General features: G+C 39.2%; 1 protein-coding gene across 3 annotated transcripts in view; it reads left to right on the top strand.

Annotated features, from left to right (window-relative positions):
- SERPINI1 (serpin family I member 1) overlaps positions 1–21,444 on the top strand; it is a 115,990-nt gene that overhangs the window by 71,538 nt on the left and 23,008 nt on the right. For all 3 annotated transcript variants that reach the window (XM_066347225.1, XM_066347226.1, XM_066347224.1), the window contains exons 2-5: positions 5,055–5,322; positions 6,358–6,588; positions 7,982–8,176; positions 10,459–10,663. In XM_066347225.1, coding sequence (XP_066203322.1) covers positions 5,073–5,322; positions 6,358–6,588; positions 7,982–8,176; positions 10,459–10,663 — 881 coding nt within the window. In that variant the 5' untranslated portion in view covers positions 5,055–5,072. The remainder of the gene's footprint in view (positions 1–5,054; positions 5,323–6,357; positions 6,589–7,981; positions 8,177–10,458; positions 10,664–21,444) is intronic.

Genomic DNA, 21,444 nt, shown 5'->3' with positions numbered 1-21,444 from the left:
TTGAATTCTCTGTCATTTAGCTCCAAGGTTTCCAATATATTAAATTTTTTCTCCATAGATTTTTCCTCATCTAGCTGTGTTACCTCTCTTTCTTTTGTATCCATGATATTCGATTTTCTCTTCCTTAATGGCATCTGAAGGTGGTTTTGTTGATAGTATTAATGAGATTTAATAAAGAATGAAAAGTTTAAAAAAAATAATAAAAAAAAATCGAAAAAAGTTTTTTTTTAAAAAAATTAATAATGTAATAAAGAAAAATAAAATAAAATAAAAATTTAAAAAAAAAAAAAAAAAGGAAATTATTTCCCCCCCTCCTTTTTTCCTCTCCTCTCCTCTCCCCTCTTTCTTGATAAAATCTTGTGGTGGACTGTGAATTATAACAAACAATGCCTGTGATGGAGGGCCTGAATTGGGGAAAAGTAATAAAGGGGCAAAAAAAAAAAAAAAAAAAAAAAAAAAGAGCGTATGGACCCACAAAAAGCAAATAAGGAAAAAATTTGGGTCAAGAATAAAATGATTTGCTTTTAGGTGTTGGTTGTCTAAGAGTTATGATGAGAGGATTAAGAGGAAAACGGAAAAACGGGGGGACAAATTAAAAAATTACTATTGTATTTAGTGGAACAAGAACTAGATAATATGGAGAGCCAGGGATGGGAGCACTGCTAGTGAGTTAAAAAGGTGAAGTAAAAACCCCCCAGAATGCCACAAACATAAGTTTGAGTCCCAGATAAGATAATTTGTTTGTTATTGAGGTTTGAGTGAGAGGAGTTATAAAGGAGAAAGGAAGAAACTAATATAGAGGGAGAAAAGAAAGAGAGAGAGAGAAAAAAAAGAGGGAACCACTAAAAGAAGAAAAAAGAAAGGAGAGAGAGAGAGAGAGTTAAGGGTTTTGGAGTGCAACCCTCATAGAGAGAAAGGAAGAGAAGAGAAAAGATAATGGGAGATGTAACACTTATGGGTAGTGTAGTTTAAGGAGAGGAGAGAGTAAGACCGGTAGAGAGTTAATCGGCCAAATTGGAGGAGGAAAAAAAAAGTATCAAGAATGAAGATAAGAGAAACAAACGAACAAATATAATAAAATGGGATAGGTTATAAAGTCTGCAGATTATTCTTGATTTTGAGAGGTTATCTTCTTGCTTTTTCTTTTCTCTCCCTCTTCCTGGTCGGTGACTCTGTACCCCGGGTTTTGCCCCTTTGCCACGCTCAGGTGGAGGTTTGCAGTTGATAAGTCTCTATGGCAATGTCATGTATTGTGCTTTAGTCTCGTTGGCAGTCTAGGCTATTAGCATTTATAGGCTCCGACAGTGAGAGAGTCCGTGTTCCTAGAGCCTTTCTCCTAGTCTTTCCTTCCTCAATTAGCAGCCTGATAATCCAGCTATGGGGTTGCTGCTGCCTCTGCCTGGATAGTAAGAGGCTCAAAGAGCTGGCAACTCCCCACTCTATTTCCACTCAGCACAGGGCTCTGGGTAAGGCTCAGTCAGTCAGAGCTGCTAGCATAATCAGGTGGGCTTTCCGGCCATTCAAAGACCTCTGGCTCTGCCACTCTGTCCGGTAACACAAGCGGGTGCCCACTTCCGGGGCGCTTGGAGGAAACTCTCACTCACTGGCTGCGCGCGCAGACCAGGATATCCGGCCAGCAGTCTCACGCTCTGAGTGAAACCCCCAACCGCAGGGAAAAGTTGCAGCGTTGGAATTGAGTCTCGCTCCGTCCCCGTGCGCGGCTTTTGCAAGGCGCTGGGGCGGCCCGAGATTCCACTTTGGCCCACACAAAGGCCCCTGACTCTGCTCCTCTGTGTGATGACACGGGCGCGCACTGCCGAGGCACTCGGAGGAATCGCTCACTCCTTATATGCGCGCGCAAACCAGGATATGAGGCCGGCCGCTTTCCCTCTGAGTGAAATACCCTCCGGCACGGAAAATCTCCACCGTTGGAATTAGTTCTCACTCCCTCCCGTGCGTGGCTTTCCCAGGGCGCTGGGGCTGCCCAGAGACTCTGCCCTCGGCCCACAGAAAGGCCTCTGACCCTGCCTCTCCGTGGGGCAACACGGGCACTGACTCCCGGGGCCTAGGAAGAAATCTCTCGCCCACTAACTGCGCACCAACCAGGAGACCGGGTAAAATGGCCGCGCCGCTTGTCTTTCTTTGTTTGGGTTTGGCGCGAGTGTTAGCTTGTATTGCCCGGGTTGCCACAGGATCAGATTTTCCTCGGCTTGGATCTCCGTGCCACAGCCTGGTTCGGCCGTTTGTATTCACCCCCTTTGCCCGCCTCAGTTTCTATATTCACAGTTACCAGAGAAAGCCGCCCTGTTTAGGTTAGTGAGGAAGGCGGAGCATTTCTTACTCCCTAATTCCTTCGGGGTTTGGTTATATATTTAGCCAATTTTTCACTCAATCATACCTTTGGGTGTATTGCGAAGCATCTGGAAGCTCCAAGTATAGGTTTTTCTGTTTCTGGTTGAAGATCTTGTTGAGTTTTGGGGGAGATTTATCGGTATTGCTTCCTACCCCGCCATTACTCTGACGTCCCCAGCCTGAAATTTTATATTCATATTAAATACATATTTTCCAAATACTTTGGGTTATTGAGTGACAGATACTACAGTATTATATTGACTTTAATTTCTTGGTCTTATCTTAGATAACATTAAATGAAAGTAATGAGGACCAGGTTTGGGTCTTGACAGGGTGGAGGTTAAAATGGTGTGTCTGCCTGACCTGTGGTGGCGCAGTGGATAAAGTGTTGACCTGGAAATGCTGAGGTCGCCGGTTCGAAACCCCGGGCTTGCCTGGTCAAGGCACATATGGGAGTTGATGCTTCCAGCTCCTCCGCCCTTCTCTCTCTCTCTCTGTCTCTCTGTCCTCTCTCTCCCTCTCTGTCTCTCTCTCTCCCTCTCTCTGTCCTCTCTAAATATGAATAAATAAAAAAAATTTTAAAAAAAGAATAAAATAAAATGGTGTGTCTGATATCAGTAGTGTCATGATTAAGATCAAAGACTTTGGGATCTGATTTGGATTACTAAGTTCTCTTAAACAGTATGATATCCTAAGTGTCATGTACTGGATATGCTTAAGTTCTCCTTTAACTTAGAAGAGTACCTGCTAAATTGCCATCTGAATCTAAAAAAGAGAAAGCTCATCTATTTTACTTCCATCTTTTTCTGCAGTTTTCTGGCATAGAAGATAGAGCATTCCATAGCAGCCTCCCTGGATGGCTAACGTTGCTTAGACTGGCTGGTGGCTGTGTTGTCTGGGCAGCTGGCTTCTGTCCCGGTGCAGCATGCCTGACGGTGCAGCATGCCTGACGGTGCAGCATGCCTGACGGTGCAGCATGCCTGACAGTGCAGCATGCGCTCGCCCCCCCACCCCCCAGCAGCCGCCCTTTGCCTCCTCGCAGTGGGTGGTGAGAGTCCATGTTTACATATGGGCTAACCTTACTTTCCTAGACAAATAAGTATTGTTTAAAGCTTACTATAAAAGTGGGGTGGGGGAAACAGAAACTGGGAACCTCTCAGTCAAAAAGAAAACCACACCTGAAACTAAATCCTAAAATGTGAAGGTCTTACAAATTAACCAAGCAGTTTGCAGAAATTAAAATTAAAAATATTATAGGACTAACTAGGAAGCTCTGACTCAAACATCTTTTGGAAACACACTGCTCCTAAGTTAAATGTGTATGTACTCTGTTAACTGAGTAATGAGACTATTAATATTTTATACTAATTGAAATACAGCTTTCCAAATGTGCTTGCTCAACATCACTTTTAATGTTGGTTTAATGATATATATATATATATATATATATATATAATTAAAATATATATATATTTAAAACAAGTAATAAGCAGTTTAGCTTTCAGATGCCTACGGTGATAAAGTATAAGTAAAGTGTAAGGATGCAAGGAAAGGGAGAATTCGTGCCCAGCGTGTGCCAGTCTGGCTACGGGGAGACTGGGTTTTGGAACACTGGGTGCCAAGAGGCAGAAATACTGGAGCACGGTATTCAGAGATATCTGGCCACTGACACCGCTCTCTCGTCCCAGGAGAAATTGGTTCAAGAACCAGCTGAGCTTGATATTTAGAAACGTTCATTTCAATAGAATCACTCGTTGTTGATACAAGCTGGCATGGGAACATTACCCGAGTATGAAAGGATAGTGTGGGAGCTTCCTTCCCATCGGTTTGGAGATTGTCACTGAGGACAGCAGCCTCAAGAGAACAAAGTGTAAGGGGAAAATGAGCAAGGATGATCTGAATCTGCTTTTTCTCTTCGTTACCACTTCCTGTGGGTTCTGCAGCCTGGGCAGAGCAAACTAGGGCCTCTCATGGCAGGTGTGTGTCTGGTCTCTTCCCACTACTAGGTAACCCCGCTGCATGGTACGCTAATTTTAACAATTGGAGTGAATGAATACAGTGGCATTTTCCAATGCCTAATTTCACAAGTTCATTTTAAACCCTGTAAATATCTTTTGGTTTTCATTATTGTTGTCCTGGATCTATGTCATGTGGTATAAGCTAAAGTAAACTCTTTCAAAATCAGAACCAAAATACATGTGGTGAGGCTATGAAAAATGGGTAAATTAGCCTCAACAAACACAACCTATAATTACTTGTTATATATGTATCTATTTATAATATTAACCCCATGAAGGTCGGGCCAGGGGTACCTTGTGCCTGAGAGTATCCTCATAGCTTAGCAATATTATTTGTTCATTTAACTGCCAATTGACTTTTAAAAAATAAGATGTTCCACATAGTTAGAACAGTCTGACAGCTGTCAGAAGGGAGGGATTTGTGGAGCTGGATGGAAAATGTGAAGGCATTAAACAAGCAAACAAGTAAATAAGATATATTATATATATAATATATATGAAATATATGTATACAAAACCTTTCAACATATTCTTCAATGGTACTTTTATTATAGAGATAATAATACTGTATATGCTTAAAAACTTGTGCTTTACAACTTTGCTAAGAAATATATAATTTATATATATATTTCTTTTTATTTCTTTTTTAATGAGATAATTAATATGTAAATTACTATTTTCCAGGATTGAAACTATTCCAGCATGGCTTTCCTTGGACTCTTATCTTTGCTGGTTCTGCAGAGTTTAGCTGTCGGGAACACTTTCCCTGATGAGAGCATTGCTGAGTTCTCAGTGAACATGTATAGCCACCTTCGAGCTACTGGGGAAGATGAAAATATTCTTTTCTCTCCATTGAGTGTCACCTTTGCAATGGGAATGATGGAACTTGGGGCCCAAGGATCTACCCGGAAAGAAATCCGTCATTCAATGGGATATGACAGCCTAAAAAATGGTAAATGTACTTAGGTTTCAAGTCTCATGATGGTTTACCTTTAACTTTCAACTCAGTTAAGCTGTTTTATGCCAGAGGCAGGAGTGTTTCCACACAGCAAGAAAGTAATCTTACTGAGGCGGTGTGGCTAGGAGAAACAGGAGGAAGGCTAAGGAAGGAGTTAATTCTGGGCTCCATCTCTGGCTGAGTTAATCTAATGAAATTATATATTACTATTAACAATAATAATATTATTATTTAAATAAACCTTACTGTGATAAACAAACCCAAACATGGTTCTTGCTCTGGTAGCATTTTCAATCTAGAGGGATTAATCAACTGTCACACAAATAAATGCAAACATAATTGTGGCAAGTGCTATAATGAAAAGCAACATGATTCTCAAAGAATATCAGATTTTTTTTTTTTTTTTTTTGCTTAAAATCAACTGTATCTTCATTGTTTAAATAGCATCTAAGAATTTTTTTTTGAAATGTGGCATTATGATGCGAATTACATGTATTGGAGAAAATTTGTAGCCAAAAGATATTTTGTAATCACTTTGACGTGATTTAAGATTTCCATTTTAATGTTTCTAATGTACGTGTGTATTAACTCATTAAAATGTTAAGAACTAAAGCAATTTCTAGTAGATTTTCTAGTTATAAAGTTAAAAAAAGTCTAGTAAAAGTAAATTTAAAGACAAATTTATTTTTAAACTAGGTAATTAAAACTTAATTTTTATTTCCTGATGATAAAAATAAGGCTAATTTAATGGAAGTAACGTAAATACTGTGAAAGTAAACAACCAACAAATCTTTACTTTATAGATTCTACCAAAGTATCAATTAAAATGAAAGATAATTTCAGGTGATAATACTAAACTGCAAAAATAATAATTTGAACATCTAGAAATTGCACAAAAATTTAACCTCCTATCCATGTGATTGTGGGAAACAAGGGAGTGCTTTCCCTTGGGCCCCCGGCTGAGTTTTTACTCTTCCTCTACTCTCCATGTCTGTAACAATAATACATGCATCCTGTGTCATTTTGCAGGTGAAGAATTTTGTTTCTTTAAGGATTTTTATAACATGATTACTGCTGAGAAAAGCCAGTATGTGATGAAAATTGCCAATTCCCTCTTTGTGCAAAATGAATTTCATGTCAATGATGAGTTTTTGCAAATGATGAAAAAATATTTTAATGCAGAAGTTAATCATGTGGACTTCAGTCAAAGTATCGCTGTGGCCAAACACATCAATAAATGGGTGGAGAATAACACAAAGAGTATGTCCTTCATTCTTTCTTCCTCAAATAGCTTAGTTTTGACTTAGTCTTGAAATTATCTCCTCATTCCTTTTGCATTTTGAATTTTAGATAGCATTTAGTTGAGTAATTATTTGGTATAGATTAAGTCTCTTTAGAAGTATTGTTTATGAATAAACATTTGAGAAATAAATTTATTTTTATTGCATGCATAGAATTTTGGCACTGATAAATTAATTTGAAATCTGCTCTCCAGTTGACGGGTTTTCTCTGTATACAAATCTTAGCTACCTTAAGGAATTTTGCTTGAGCTGACTAATAAATTAGATGCTGGTTGGAATGGCAGTTGGTGGCTCTCTTATGATTAAAATAGAATAAGAGAGTTAAAACAGAGTTTAAAGATTTAAGTTTTTCAAATGTTTCATATTTTATCATTTTATTTTCCAATTTTACCATAAAATAATTGAAATTAGAATCTAAAAAAATGAGTCCAAATTTAAGTGGATTTACTATAGCTACTCATTAAATTAATTTCTATTGTGTAACTCCCCAAATAATAATAATAATATAATAAATTTTATGTTGGAACAACAACAAAAAAACCCTGCTGATACATGCCTGTGTCCTATAAATCCTCAAAGTGCTGAAGCACCTTTGTAAACACCTGAAGAAGTGCTGTGATTGCTAAACTGAGAGAATACAGACCAAAATTTGGTCCTTTGCTTTTTCACTATACAGTACTTCTTTTTTCTATGATCATTCTCACTAAGATCACTCAACTGTGAGGTTAGAAGGTAAGCTAAAAGAAACAGATGTTTTTTTAACTTTCAAAGAATAATTCATAAATAATAATCTACCTGGAGTAAGTTGTATTATTAAAAGCTGTTTGTTTCCAAACTCTTATTAAACACTTAGCAATCAACAAAGACCCAGTATCTTTCAAAACAGATTTGGAAAGGAACATATCAAGAGATAGAAAATAAGGCATCATAGGTTAAATTGGCTTTCACTTACCTGTTTCACATACTCAAAAGCAGTTGTTGTATTTGGTAGAAAGATATCCAGTGTATATGGGGGCGTGTTTGAATTGAATGACATTTTCATCATGTACAATGTTCAAGAATAAATTTAGGAACGTTTATTGTGTGCTTAGCCTGTGCATGCATCTTTGCCACTAGAAAGTGATCAAGCCTGAGATTCTGTTGTACATGGTTCTGTAGTTTGTGCAAGTATCAACTTGTTTGTGTTGTTTTAGGTGATGTGGGTACTCTAGATGCCTTTAAGCTGTAACTGTGTGTGCATGTATGTAACATTTTTCTTTTGAAAGTAAGATACTTGAAAATTTTATTATTAATTTAGTATGGTTTCCTTTCATCTTCCTATTTAATATGAACTTTTTATTTTTTCTGAATAGGTCTTTTGAAAGATTTGGTGTCCCCGAGAGATTTTGATACTGTCACTCATCTGGCCCTCATCAATGCTGTTTATTTCAAGGGGAACTGGAAGTCACAATTTAGACCCGAAAACACTAGAACCTTTTCCTTCACTAAAGATGATGAAAGTGAAGTCCAAATTCCAATGATGTACCAACAAGGAGAATTTTATTATGGTATGACAATTTGGCTTTTATTGCTCTTTTAAGATAATCAATAAATTTCTAGGAAAGAACACAAAATATTCATTACTGAAATTTCTGGTCAATTTAATTTGAGCTACAATTCAATTTCCTTGGCTCCATTTACCAAGCCTCTGATTAGATCTTGAGTGAATATTATGTGCATTGCAGTTTTTCAATGTTTCTTTAATTTATAAATGTGATCACACCTGAAAAGTAAGTTTATTCACAGAAAAATACCTGGCCTTGTGTAAGAATATTCAGTTACTACAAAAAGTCATTGGCCTTGAGGTGGTTTCCAGTAACCCATACATTCCACCCAGCTCTTGACTCCTCACAACTTTTTTCTGAAGCTGGAAACGGGGAGAGACAGTCAGACAGACTCGCGCATGCGCCCGACCGGGATCCACCTGGCACGCCCACCAGGGGCAATGCTCTGCCCCTCCGGGGCGTCGCTCTGTTGCGACCAGAGCCACTCTAGCGCCTGGGGCAGAGGCCAAAGAGCCATCCCCAGCACCCGGGCCATCTTTGCTCCAATGGAGCCTCGGCTGCGGGAGGGGAAGAGAGAGACAGAGGAAGGAGAGGGGGAGGGGTGGAGAAGCAGATGGGCGCTTCTCCTGTGTGCCCTGGCCGGGAATCGAACCCGGGACTTCTGCACGCCAGGCCGACGCTCTACCACTGAGCCAACTGGCCAGGGCTTCCTCACAACTTTTTGAATTATAAGCATTCTTTTGAAATTTTGCTTTCACATCTGTGTATATATGGTCAGACATAATTATTCATTTATAGATTAATTTATTGAGGGTCTGTAATTTGTCACATAACTCAATATCCTTGCCATTATTTTTAAAGATATTTCATTGGACTTTTCAGAAATATCAGGTGTTAATCCTTCTTATACCCTATAGTACACTGTACAAGTTTGTTGTAAGCTAAGTGTATGTTAGAACTAGTAGCTTATTCTATTTAAAATATGTTGTAAAAATAAAAGATAAATCACAGTTAATCAAATTAACAATTAAAACTAGAAAGGAAAATGCCCATTTAGTTGACAACCAAAATGTTTAATGTGATTTTTAATGGACATAGATGAATTATAGGAAAATATTAATAACAAAAGCATTACTTATTTTTGGGGGGGGAGGAAATGGGAAAACTTTTAAAGTCATGCTAGGACCATCTGTTTTAAAGACTACTTTAATTTTTCTTTGTTTTTTTATTTGTGTGTGTGTGTGTGTATGTGTGTGTGTGTGTGTGTGTGTGACAGAGAGAGAGAGAGACAGAGAGAGGGACAGACAGACAGGAAGGGAGAGAGATTAGATGCATCAATTCTTTGTTGCAGTACTTTAGTTGTTCATTGATTGCTTTCTCATATGTGCCGTGATGGTGGGGGGGGGGGGCTACAGCAGAATGAGTGACCCCTTGCTCAAGCCAGTGACCCTTGGGCTCAATCCAGCGACCTTGTGCTTCAAGCCAGTGACCTTTGGGCTTAAGCCAGAGACCATGAGGTCATGCCTATGATCCCATGCTCAAGCCAGCAACCCTGTGCTCAAGCTGGTGAGCCTGTGCTCCAGCCAGATAAGCCCTTGCTCAAACCGGCGACCTTGGGATTTCGAATCTGGGTCCTCTGCAACCCAGTCTGACACTCTATCCACTGTGCCACCACCTGGTCAGGCAAGACTACTTTAATATTTATGAAAGCCTATTTAGTTAAGTTTATAGACTACAACTCCAATTAATGAATTTATCTAAGTATTTAATCTAAAGGTCATAGTCACCACAAATACACTAGATAACTATTGCAGAATGCAATAGATTTCACTTTGGCTTTTCTACCTTTGCTTCAAAGCTTTTAGCTGTGATATTAACAGAGAGTACCAGGTATTACATGGTTAATTTTTCCCTTCTCAGTAATCAGGTGGATATTAGTAGATGTGATATTGAATCCAGGACTTTATTTTTCTAACCAGAACTTTTCATGGTTTCTAATAATATCCTTTAAATCTATATTCTCATTTGAAATCTATTTAAAAATAAAAACGAAGTCTAGAGAGCATGTTATGACAAATATGAAATAATTCTGGGGATTCTAAAAAAAAATTCTACAGGGCTTAGGGTTCACTTGACTTTCAAGTCTATTTTTAAACAAACCCTCTCTTTCTCAGATGCATAAATTTTTTACCATCTAAACACTACTTTGAAAAAAAGTTACCACATTTAAGTCTTTTATTTGGGCTTCGATATGGGCCTCTTTTCACATTTCTCTTCTTTTTTAGGAGAATTCAGTGATGGCTCCAATGAAGCAGGTGGTATCTACCAAGTCCTCGAAATACCATATGAGGGAGACGAGATAAGTATGATGCTGGTGTTGTCCAGACAGGAAGTCCCACTGGCCACGCTGGAGCCACTGATCAAAGCACAGCTGATTGAAGAGTGGGCCAACTCTGTGAAGAAGCAAAAAGTAGAAGTGTACCTGCCCAGGTGAGTGGCTCCTGTGGGACTCCCTCCGATAGCTGAGGGAGAGACAGCAATGAAGACTGTAACGCAGAAACACTCTTGCCGTTCCCTTTGTATTTTAAGTCTTGTGCTACTCACCTCCTCTGGTTACTCCTCCTCCTCTGTCCTCAATTCCTTCTCCTCATCTAATTTTTCTTCTTTTTCTCCTTTTTTAAAAGTATTCTTTCATTCTTCTGCGATCTTGCCCAGAGACACAGGTTTACTTATTAATTTATTCAGCACTATTTACCAACACCTAGTTTCAGATATGAATAAATATTCTTAGCTTCATTTTAGAAGGTTTTCCAGTAGATTATCCCTGAATGTAATTCACATTGACAGTGTTCTGCATTTCATTAATATTTAAAGTTGATTATAGCTGGAAAAAGAATCTCTGACATTGTCGGGAAAAGTGCAAGCAAGCCATGGTGCCAGGTGCTGGGGTGCAACTCTAAATGAGTAGGAGCAGCGCTCCCTGCAGCCCAGACTCAAGTCCAGGCAGGGTTCTGCTGGCCGGACTACCAGGCTCTTCCCCAGCTCTCCCTCCGGCCGCTCAGCACACCAGAGGTTTTGTAGCATGTACTAGCTGTGTGCTTGTAGTTGTGCCGCAGGCATCATGCTCTTTTCATGCCTCTGAGTGTATGTTTTTTGGTATTGGCCTAAAATGCCCTCCTTACATTGCTTTGCCAGATTTATTCCTTAGCCTTCATGGTACAGCCCTGGCACCAGTTTTAGGAAGCTTTCCATGCATACCCTGATGGAGCAGTTGACCTTCACTTTGTCCTCGTTTGTGCATATACATTATTATAAAATTACCCTTTTGTAAGTTTTGTTTTAGTTCTGTAAGTTTTCTAGAGTCAGAGCTCTTCCCAATAATAGAGATGTGTTTGCAAAATGAAACCCAAAAGAAGATATTTATTTTGTCCTCAACTACATTAAAATGTAATAGAGGAAAGACCAGTGAACATAAACAAGTTTATAAACAATGTATAGTAGATTCTAGACTAGAAAACAAGACATTCAAATAAATAACAGATAAACATATATGTATATGTGCATATGGAAATACAGCTCTAACATTCATTCCATATTAAGAAAACTATATAAATGTGATAGATTAATATGAACATTGAAAGGTGCTATATAAAATATTAGTATTAAAATTGAATTACTGAATACTCATTCATATTTATTTTAATTTTATGACTTATCATTTAAAAGTTATATCTTAAATGCTTATTTTTCAAAAACATAGCTGATGTTTGCTTATGTTAATGATTATTCGGAACTGTAGAGAGTTTTGGCTAGAAATATATATACATTATGTTAGTATTACATATATGTATGTAATACATAACCATACATAATATTGTATATAACCATACATTTCTTAGTCTACATATAAAAGTTAGTGTACTCATATTTCAAATATTTATTTTTCTTTTTGGCTAAAATATTAAATCTGCATAACTTTCCATGATAACACATCTTTGTAAAAAGATTCCACTATGAGTCTATAACCAAGGTAGTCAATAAATATTTAACAAATAAAGCCAAGGTTTTATATATATTTATATATATATATATAATTTATGTATATATACTGAATATATAAAAAATATATCTTAACTCTAAAAGAATTTACTTTTAAACATTACTAACTAAATTTAAATAACTATGTAAATAAGATCTAAACTCTTATCCAGAGACTTTTATCATTAATTTTGTATTTTTTTTGCATTTTATAATTAATTTCTTTTGATAATGTGAGAAATTCAGTACAGTGTTAATGCTTCCCTTATTGAAATTTATGCGTTGAGTGCAGCATCTCAAATGCTTTAATTCTGTGAGAATGCAAAGTTAATTAGGAATATTGTAACAGAATTGTAAATGAATGTTTAATAAGTATCATATTCTAATTCAACCATATTCACTAGAAAATGCGGCCTCGGGTCCTGCCCTCTGAGAAACTGAACATAGTAGCAGAAGAAAATTAAGTTTTCATATTCTAAGAGATACTTTTCAATTATGAAATAGTTCAGCATGCTTGTTCATATTAATGCCTGTTATAAACTAAGCACAGTTGATTACCATGTGTTCATTTCTGTAGTTCTCTGAACTCTCTCTCCCCATGGCTAATGGATAGAGAGAGAGGCTAAAAGAGAGGTAAGATAAACTTGAATTTCCTTTTACAAGAACTTGTCTATTTGCAAATACTAATGTGTCAATAGTAATCAGTGGAAAACTATTTACCCCCACCATTTTACATCATCAGGATCTACAAAATGTTTAATAAGGGTAATGACTGAAGTGATGCAACTTAAGCAAAGGAAAAAATGTTCTGATAGCTGTGCTCTAGATTTACTCAAGTGTCTGTCTTAAATGGTTTGTATAGTTTTATTCATATGGAAATTATTACCTGAAAAATGCAACTTTACATTTCTGTAATTTGACCAATTCTTGCCCTGCTTGACAATCTACTATACTTTTGTTATAGTAGATTTTCTACAAAAGGCTGTATAATGCTTTCCTTAAGAGATATAAGGTATCTCAGGGTGGGGAAGAAAAGAGAGACAATTACTTTTGTATTTTTGTTCTTTTTCCTCCCTGAACAATAAATCCTACATGAATCAGATAATAAATTAAAATTGTATTTTTATCCAAAATACAAGAAGTCTGTCCGGGAGAGGGTAAGGTCGCTACGTTACGGCAGAATGGAACACAGAAAGTCAAACGACACTCAGAGAGGTGGAGAATCAGTTTACTATGCAGGTGAGCTCAGAAGAGGTTCTCTGCAGTCTGAACCCCAAATGTCAGGATCTTTGGGGTTTTAACGTCACATGGTTTGGCCGGGCCAGGTTACAAGGTATGCGGAATGAGGAAGCAGGTTTACAGAAGCTAAAAAGGCGGAATTGTAAAAGCAGAACAAAGAAGTGGTAACGGCCGTATTAAGGTGAAGCATTTTGCTCTGTCATCATGGAGTCATAGCCATATCCTTACCGCCTTTGACGCCCTATCACTACTTCTACGGCATCACTGTACGTGTCTGAAAGCACTCAGGACATGAAGGCATGGGGCACTTAGTGGCAGGGGCAGGCTTACTAGGATGAGTTTGATTAGGATTTTGTAAGGAGTTGTTTTAACAGAAAATTTCCAAAACAGTGTATAGTAACCACACATCCTACTATCAGTATGTAAGTGACTGTTAATAACAGCTTCCCTAGTCTACTCCAATCCGCTGGAGCACTTGCAGCTAGTCCTATGCCTAGAAGTAAAGTCAAGATCACAAAGATGATCGGGAATGGCAACTGGCAGTTGCCATTATAGTCCTGGTGGCTCCTTGGGCTCCGTGGGCCTTCGCAGCGTCACCTGTAATGGCTTTGTGGGGTCACTGTGAGCAGTCCAGGTCTCTGGCAGGTCCTCAGTGTTGGCTCTCTTGACTCAGGTGTGGTGAATCCAGGGCAGTTTTAATGGCAGTCAGAGTAGCCATGACAACTATATATGGACCTGTCCAAACAGGTTGGAGAGGTTCCTTTTTTCAATTCTTAACCCATACTAAGTCCCCAGGTTGATAGGGGTGGGTCCAGTTTTCTAGTGGGATGAGGCCCTCTCTAGAACATCCTGGGCTATCTTATGGAACATATTTCCTAGCATCTGCAGTTGGGTTGAGAGGCTTAATTCTCCTACCTGTCGGAGGTCTCCTTTTAGTTTATTAATGTTAGGGGGTCCTCCATATAAAATCTTGAAGGAGGAGTATCCTGTGGGCCCAGGAGTGCATTGTACCCACAGCAAGGTGAGGGATAGCATGTCTACCCATGGGAGGCCAGTCTCCTGGCAGAATTATTCATCAGGGTTGTCACCGCATGTGGGGCTTTCACATGGCTGTTCTGGCCTAAGGTGAGCTTGTCAGCCTCTTTGACTAGCATCACCATGGCAGCTCACGCCCGGAAGCAAGGGGGCCACCTGGCGGCCACTGGGTCAAGCTGTTTAGACAGAGAGGTCTCTGGTCTCTGCCATGGCCCAACAGCTTGGGTGAGGACACCTAGTGCTACTTGGTCTTTCTTGCAGATGAAAAGATTGAATTCATGATTCACATTTGGCAGTCCTAGTGCCAGGGCCCTGGCGAGCAGTCTCTATCTCCTGGTATGCAGTACCCTGTTTTTCACCCAGTCCAGGGTTTCTCTTCTGGCCCATTGAGCACTTCACACAGGGGCTTCGCCTTTCCTGAGAACCCGGGGATCCAGATGTGGCAGAACCCCGCTGCTCTGAGGAGCTCTCGGAGCTTCCTCTGTTGTTGGGTCGGGATTGAGCAGGTGGTTTGCTTCTTCTCGGACCCTAGAGAATGATGTCCTTTGGTGATGATGAACCAGAGATATCAAACCCGGGGTGGCATATTTGAGTCATTTTCCATGGCACCTTTTATCCTGTGTTGGTCTTCAATTGTAGTAGTAGGATTTTCATGCCTTTTCAGCAACTTTCTCGGGAGTCCCTGGCCAGGAGGAAATCATCTACATGTTGTAAGAGGCCACAATTTATTTTTCCTCCAGGAAGGCTGTGAGGTTGGCAGCCAAAGCCTCCCCAAACAGTGTGCATGAGTTCTGGGCAGGCGTGTCCAGGTGAGCTGAATTTTCCTGCCTGTGCGAGGTTCTTCTCATTTGAATGCAAACAGCGGCTGGCTCTTTGGGACCAATCGTAGGCAGAAGGCATCTTTAAGGTCCAGGCAGGTGAAGCAGCTGACTCCCGGGGGAAGAAGACTCATGAAGGTATAGGGGTTTGGGACTACCTGCGCTATTGACCGCTCGTAGGTCCTGGACTGGCCGGTACACGTCCATCTGGCTTTTTCACTGGTGGTAGAGGTGTGTTCCCAGGGGACTGACACTCTACTAGAATCTCAGCTTCTTTGTCTCTTAATGTGTTCCTGTGTTCCCATCTATGCTTCGCCGGGCGCCCGGTAGTGCTTTTGCCTTGTCGGTCAGGGGTCGTCCAACTTTTTATAAAAACCGCCCACTTTTGCAGTGCTGGTAGACCTGGTCCCTACCGCCCACTAGTGGGCGTTCCAGCTTTCATGATGGGCCAATCGCGGCGCTGTTTGGTTGCACGGTAGGGACCAGGTTGACCAGCACTGCAAAAGTGGGTGGTTTTTATAAAAAGTTTGACGACCCCTCTACCACACAGGGCATGTGGTTCTTAGCTAGTCTGGAGGGGGGACTTCTTTTTAGCCCACACCAGTGGGAACTCCTCGAGTAATTCAGGAGGGTTTTGCTCGTTTGTCTCCTGAGCGTGGAGTTTCCATTCAGCCTCTCTAGGAACTGTTACAGACATCATCAGGGTCTCCTGTGTTTCTAAAGTTAAGCTGGCAGACTTCCCAGGAGTAAAAGTTATTTGGGCTCCCAGCTTGGTCAACAGGTCCCTTTCCAGAAGAGGGAGAGGGCATTCAGGCAGATACAGCAGGCCCCTTCCCAGAAGAGGGAGAGGGCATTCAGGCAGATACAGCAGGTCCTTTCCCAGAAGAGGGAGAGGGCATTCAGGCAGATACAGCAGGCCCCTTACCAGAAGAGGGAGAGGGCATTCACGCAGGTATAACAGGCCCCTTCCCAGAAGAGGGAGAGGGCATTCAGGCAGATACAGGAGCTCATGAACAACCTGGTGTTCCCTGAGTTGGCACATCTGAGACCCAGAGAAAGGGCGAGAGGTTTGAGTGCCCGTGGCTCCAATGATGGTGGCCTCCCATTCAGTAAAAGGAGCAACCAGCATGGTGACTACTGAGTGTTCTGCTCCCGTGTCCACCATAAAAGTCATTGGCTGGCCCCTACAGTCACGCTGACCGTGGGCTCCCAGGGGCTTAATTTTATGGAGCCCAGTCTTACCTCATCAGCATCAATCCCAGCTAGCCCAGTCAAGTTCTGGACCAGTGGTTCTGGTTGATAATTTTCTTTCCTTGACTGAATGGTATTTTTGACAGTGGGGCCGGAGGCTGCTTTCCGGTAGGGGAATTTATTTTCCAATGTCCGATCTCTTTGCCATATGCACACTGATCAGGGTTCAGGGGCTTGCCTCCTTTTGAAGAGCGGGCTACCAGGACCTTACACTGTCCCTTCTTATTAACACATAACCGAACGCATGGGGGCAGAGTCTGTGCTATCTGTAACCAGGAATCTATAGAGGAAAACTGATTTGGGTGGGCAGGATTACCTGTCACAACCTGGTAATCTCCCTGAACCATTGGTAAATCTAGAGTTCCTTCCGAGGGCCACCGACCCGAAAGGTGGGCAACTTGAGTTCACACAGGGTGCCGAGCTTTCCAGCGGTTAATTTCATACCATAGTCATCAGAAAATCCCTTTTTAAACTTCCTGAGCATTCAGTCTGAAATGGTGGGTTTCAACTGACTGGACCCCATTTCTACTTTTGTCCTCCCCGGGCCCGCTGCTACAAGATGAACAAAGGTCGGTGTCCCTTCTTCAGGGTCCACTCAGGTGCCACCTGGCCGTGTCTCTCAGGGAACTTAGGCACATCTTGACTAAGGTGCACTCGTATAAACCCCGAGCCTGGTCACCTCTGTGAAAAACAAGTCACTGTTGTGCTGTACACCACCACCATGGAACTGCAAGGTAGGCCCACATGGACCAGTAGTTTACACCGTGGAGCCACAAATAGGTTCTCATTCACCCACACATTCATTCTTTCAGAAGTTATAATACCCCCCCCCCCTTCCGGGTAGTCATTATCTGGTGTCTCAGTCTTGAGACCAAGGGAGATAGATGATCAACTAGATGGACCTCACTGGGCATCTGGTCCCGGTTCCTGACCTTATCCTTATGTATCCTGAAAATGTTAGTCCATCTCTCCACTAAGTCCAGTCGGGTTCAGTTACCCCCAGACAGAGGGGTCTCTGGGAAGGAGATCCCATGGAAAATGTCGGTGGGACCACCCATTCACATGGAAGGTCCCCGCCTTCTGGTGGCTTCCGTTGCTGGGCTGGTGGCACAAACCCAGTACTATTGGCTTCCTGGTCCGGGAACCAAATGTGGCAGCAGAATGGAAGGCAGATAGCTAAACCTATCTGGTATCATCAAATCCTGTGAAATACCACAGGCTTAGACAGTCACACTATCAAAGATTTAAGTGAGATTGCCAGATACTCTTCTACTTTAGTCATGGTAGCAAAAATAGTTTGGCTAATACAGAAAATATATTTACTTTAAAAAGCACTTTAGAGTAATGTCTGCCACAAAGGAAGCATCATATAAGTACTAGCTATTACTACTATTACTGTTTATGTTTTAGTGTACATTTGAAATACTGATGTTTATCTTATGTTAATCTATGGGTTGTTTTATGTATACTTTTCTCTAGGTAGGAGGTTCAAAAACCTGGTTCTAATGACCATTACTCTCTTCATTTTATGTTCTGGCTTTTCAGTCTCTACTGATGCAGCTTAGGTAGAAGAAGAGTTTGCTAAAATCAAAATCCAGTATCTTAACATTTGTAAGGCAGAGATACCTGGCTGTTGTATTGGTATATTTTCACACTGATTTTTATAGTTTCAGCGTTGTCATTTATGATCAGGGAGAAATCAAAGGATAGAAAGTGGTTTTCTAGTTTGTAACTGAGAACTATGCTGTTATTCTTAAATAACTGTCTACTAATAAAGCACTTCATTTTCATGTTTGTTAAAGAAAACCAACACATAAACCATTTGATTTAGTTCTTTAACATAAATGCTTTATATTAGGTTTTTCTACAAAAGATTTGCTTAGTTGCTTAATTGCTTATAAATTTTATAAATTTTCTTAAAGGTAATATATATGTGTTCTAACATTTGCCCACACATCTACTCAGTCTCTGATTCTTCCGCTCTCCACATATCTCTTCAACTTACTTAGATAAAAAGATACAAATACACCATTACATTGTATGCCTTTATTAAAGCAGGCATGCCTTTGGTTTTAAAAAAGCAATGTTTGGCCTTTTATTGTTAAATTCAGTGGGTGAAATATAAAATATGCCTGTAGTTGGTTGTGTGTTTTTAAATAAACCATTGTTGGAATTGTGGTCATTAATACTGAAGGGCTTTGCCATCAGAAAGACCTTAGTTCAGGCCCTGGCCTTAGTTCAGTGGAATGTCAGACCCGCATATGGATGTCCAGAGTTCAATCCCCAGTCAGTTCATACAGGACAAACAACCATTTGCTACTCTCCCCATCACTCCCCCTTCCTCTCCTGCAGCCAGTGGCTTGATTGGTCCAAGCATTGGCCCCAGGCACTCAGGATAGCTCAGTTGATTCAAGCATCCGCCCTAGACGGATGTTGCCAGGTGGATCCTGATCAGGACACATTGGGAGAATCTGTCTCTCTATCTGCCCTTCTCTCACTTACAAAGTAAAAAGACCTTAGTTCATATCGTCATTTGACAACCTACTAGCTGTGTGACTAGGGCAAGTAGCTTAGCTGTTATGGATTTCAGTTTGTTCTTTTGTGGAACAGAGATAATATCTATCCCATAGGATTATGTGAGATTGTCATAGGGATGATTAAATGAGATACTATACATGAAAGGATTTGCATAGAACCTGTGACATAGTAAGCACTCAGTATAGGGCAGATAATAATAATTGTTTACAATAATATTAGTCTAGATCAAGAGAAAAGACATTGTAAATGGATAATAGGTATTCAGTAGTTTGATGAGGAAAAACAATAATGAATGAATGAATGGAAATTGTTTACTTCCTGGTTTTCAACTTAGAACAAACATTCTCATGGAATCCTAGATTTTATTTCCGTTCAACCGATGTTTTGTCCTATGCCAGATACTACAAATATTGAAATGACACTTGATTAGATTAATTTAAAGTTAAAGTAGTAGGGGTTAATATAGCAATTTAATCAAGTTACTTCATCTCTACTAAAATGCAAACATGTGCAACATCTATAATAATATAAATATTATATATAACTTCAATATAATAAGAACTACTAACAGTATTGCCCTTTAATGCATGCTTGCTACTTGCCAGGACCATCCTAAGACTGTTTTTAAGACCTTATTTAATCCCCTCAAAAATACGGTAATGAGTCTTATTATTATTTCCATTTTTCCATATGCCAAAACTGAGAGACTCAGAAATCAACAAACTTGCCCAAGTTCAGCCCGACTAACTTACCATCTTACCTAAGCAGCCAGCCTCAGAAGTGTGAATAAACCAAGTTGCTTGAAGAAGTAAAAAGCATCCCTTTCTGATATCTCCCTTTATTTTCCTATTTTAGGTAGATCAGGACACAGATCATGCTACTTGGACCCCTGTCCCTGTTCTGCCATTTATTTAGCTGTGTGAGCTTGTCAGGTTATTTCATCTTTCTGCACTTAAGTTTCTTATTCTTTTAACTGATAATAATAATAACACCTATATCAAAGGGCTGTAGTGATATTTAAATTACTCAGTTTTTTTTCTATGTTTGGAACAGTTTCTGGTATATAGTAAGCACTATATCAGTGATCAAAAAAGATATAATAATGATAACAATACAGCACACACTCAAAAAATAAAATACCTAATCAAGCCATTGGATATATGGAATATCTGCAAAATATGTCATATTTTCCTACTCATCTCCCTTTATACTTTCACAGTCATTATCTACTTTTTTGTAAAGAACAAAATAAACAATATTAAGTCCAAGTTAAAGTGCAGGGTATAAATAAAATTTAGTACTTAGTTTAATATGTTTCTATACATTTACTTGTCTTTTGGTCTTATATTTCCATAAACATGAGCCTGCTAAAACCATTTTCTCTTAATCTTTTCTTTTGGTGTCTGAGCCTTATTAATAGCAATCATTCTTTGTCACTCTTCAGACATTAGAAATGATCCTAATGTAACATTTAGTGACTTTCATCAACTTAGCTCTTTTAAGTAGCCAATAATGCCTAAAATTTATATTTTGATCTGTATTGATTAGGAGGTACATTTAGTTCCAATCAGTTGTTTTCACTTTTTATAGAAACTGATGCTTTTAATGATGCATTTGATTGTTACTACAGCCATGTTTGGTCCTTATCTTTTATTAATATGATGTGTGATATAATTTATTGATTTATGAGATATTCTATTTTAGTAACAATCTGGCTTTCTGTGGAAACCTTTATTGAAAAAAATTAATATTCTATGACCACTGTACTTATTTTTTTTAAAATATATTTATTTTTTTTAATGAGGCACATTTACGTATAATAATAAAGTATATTAATTCATTAGAACAAAATTTTTTTCTTGCTTTAAAAATCGAATTTTAAAAGTGTGTGGCATTTACTATATAATATTTAACTTAATTTCATTGATTAACAGTTTTTCTGGGTTGCTACAATAGAACAGGCTTATGTCCTAGAGGTTAATACAACCAAGAAGATATATTTATATTTTTAAACATGATATTTCTTTATGTTCTTTTCTGTGAGCTGTATGGAGTTTCAGTGCTGGATATATTCATTTTAACAGCAAAAGTTGGCTCTTATCTAACCCTTCCCATTCATTAGAAGGTTGACCAGGATACTAAGAAGAGAATGAAGAACCTTTGGTAAATGTATGATTAATTATCACCAGCTTAAACAAGCAAATATATCACTAGGTCAAAGGATTTTAAAAGCTCTTCATTAACAACTTTTACATAATACTGTGATAATGATTCTCGATCTCAAAACTCACTTATTCCACCATATATTATGGTTTTGTGCCCATATTATACATTTTTCTACTTAATAATTGA

The sequence above is a fragment of the Saccopteryx leptura genome, chromosome 8, assembly GCF_036850995.1.
Source record: "Saccopteryx leptura isolate mSacLep1 chromosome 8, mSacLep1_pri_phased_curated, whole genome shotgun sequence".
Classification (NCBI taxonomy): Eukaryota; Metazoa; Chordata; class Mammalia; order Chiroptera; family Emballonuridae; genus Saccopteryx; species Saccopteryx leptura.
Note: the sequence above shows the minus strand (reverse complement) of the source record. Positions and strands in the feature narration are given on the sequence as shown.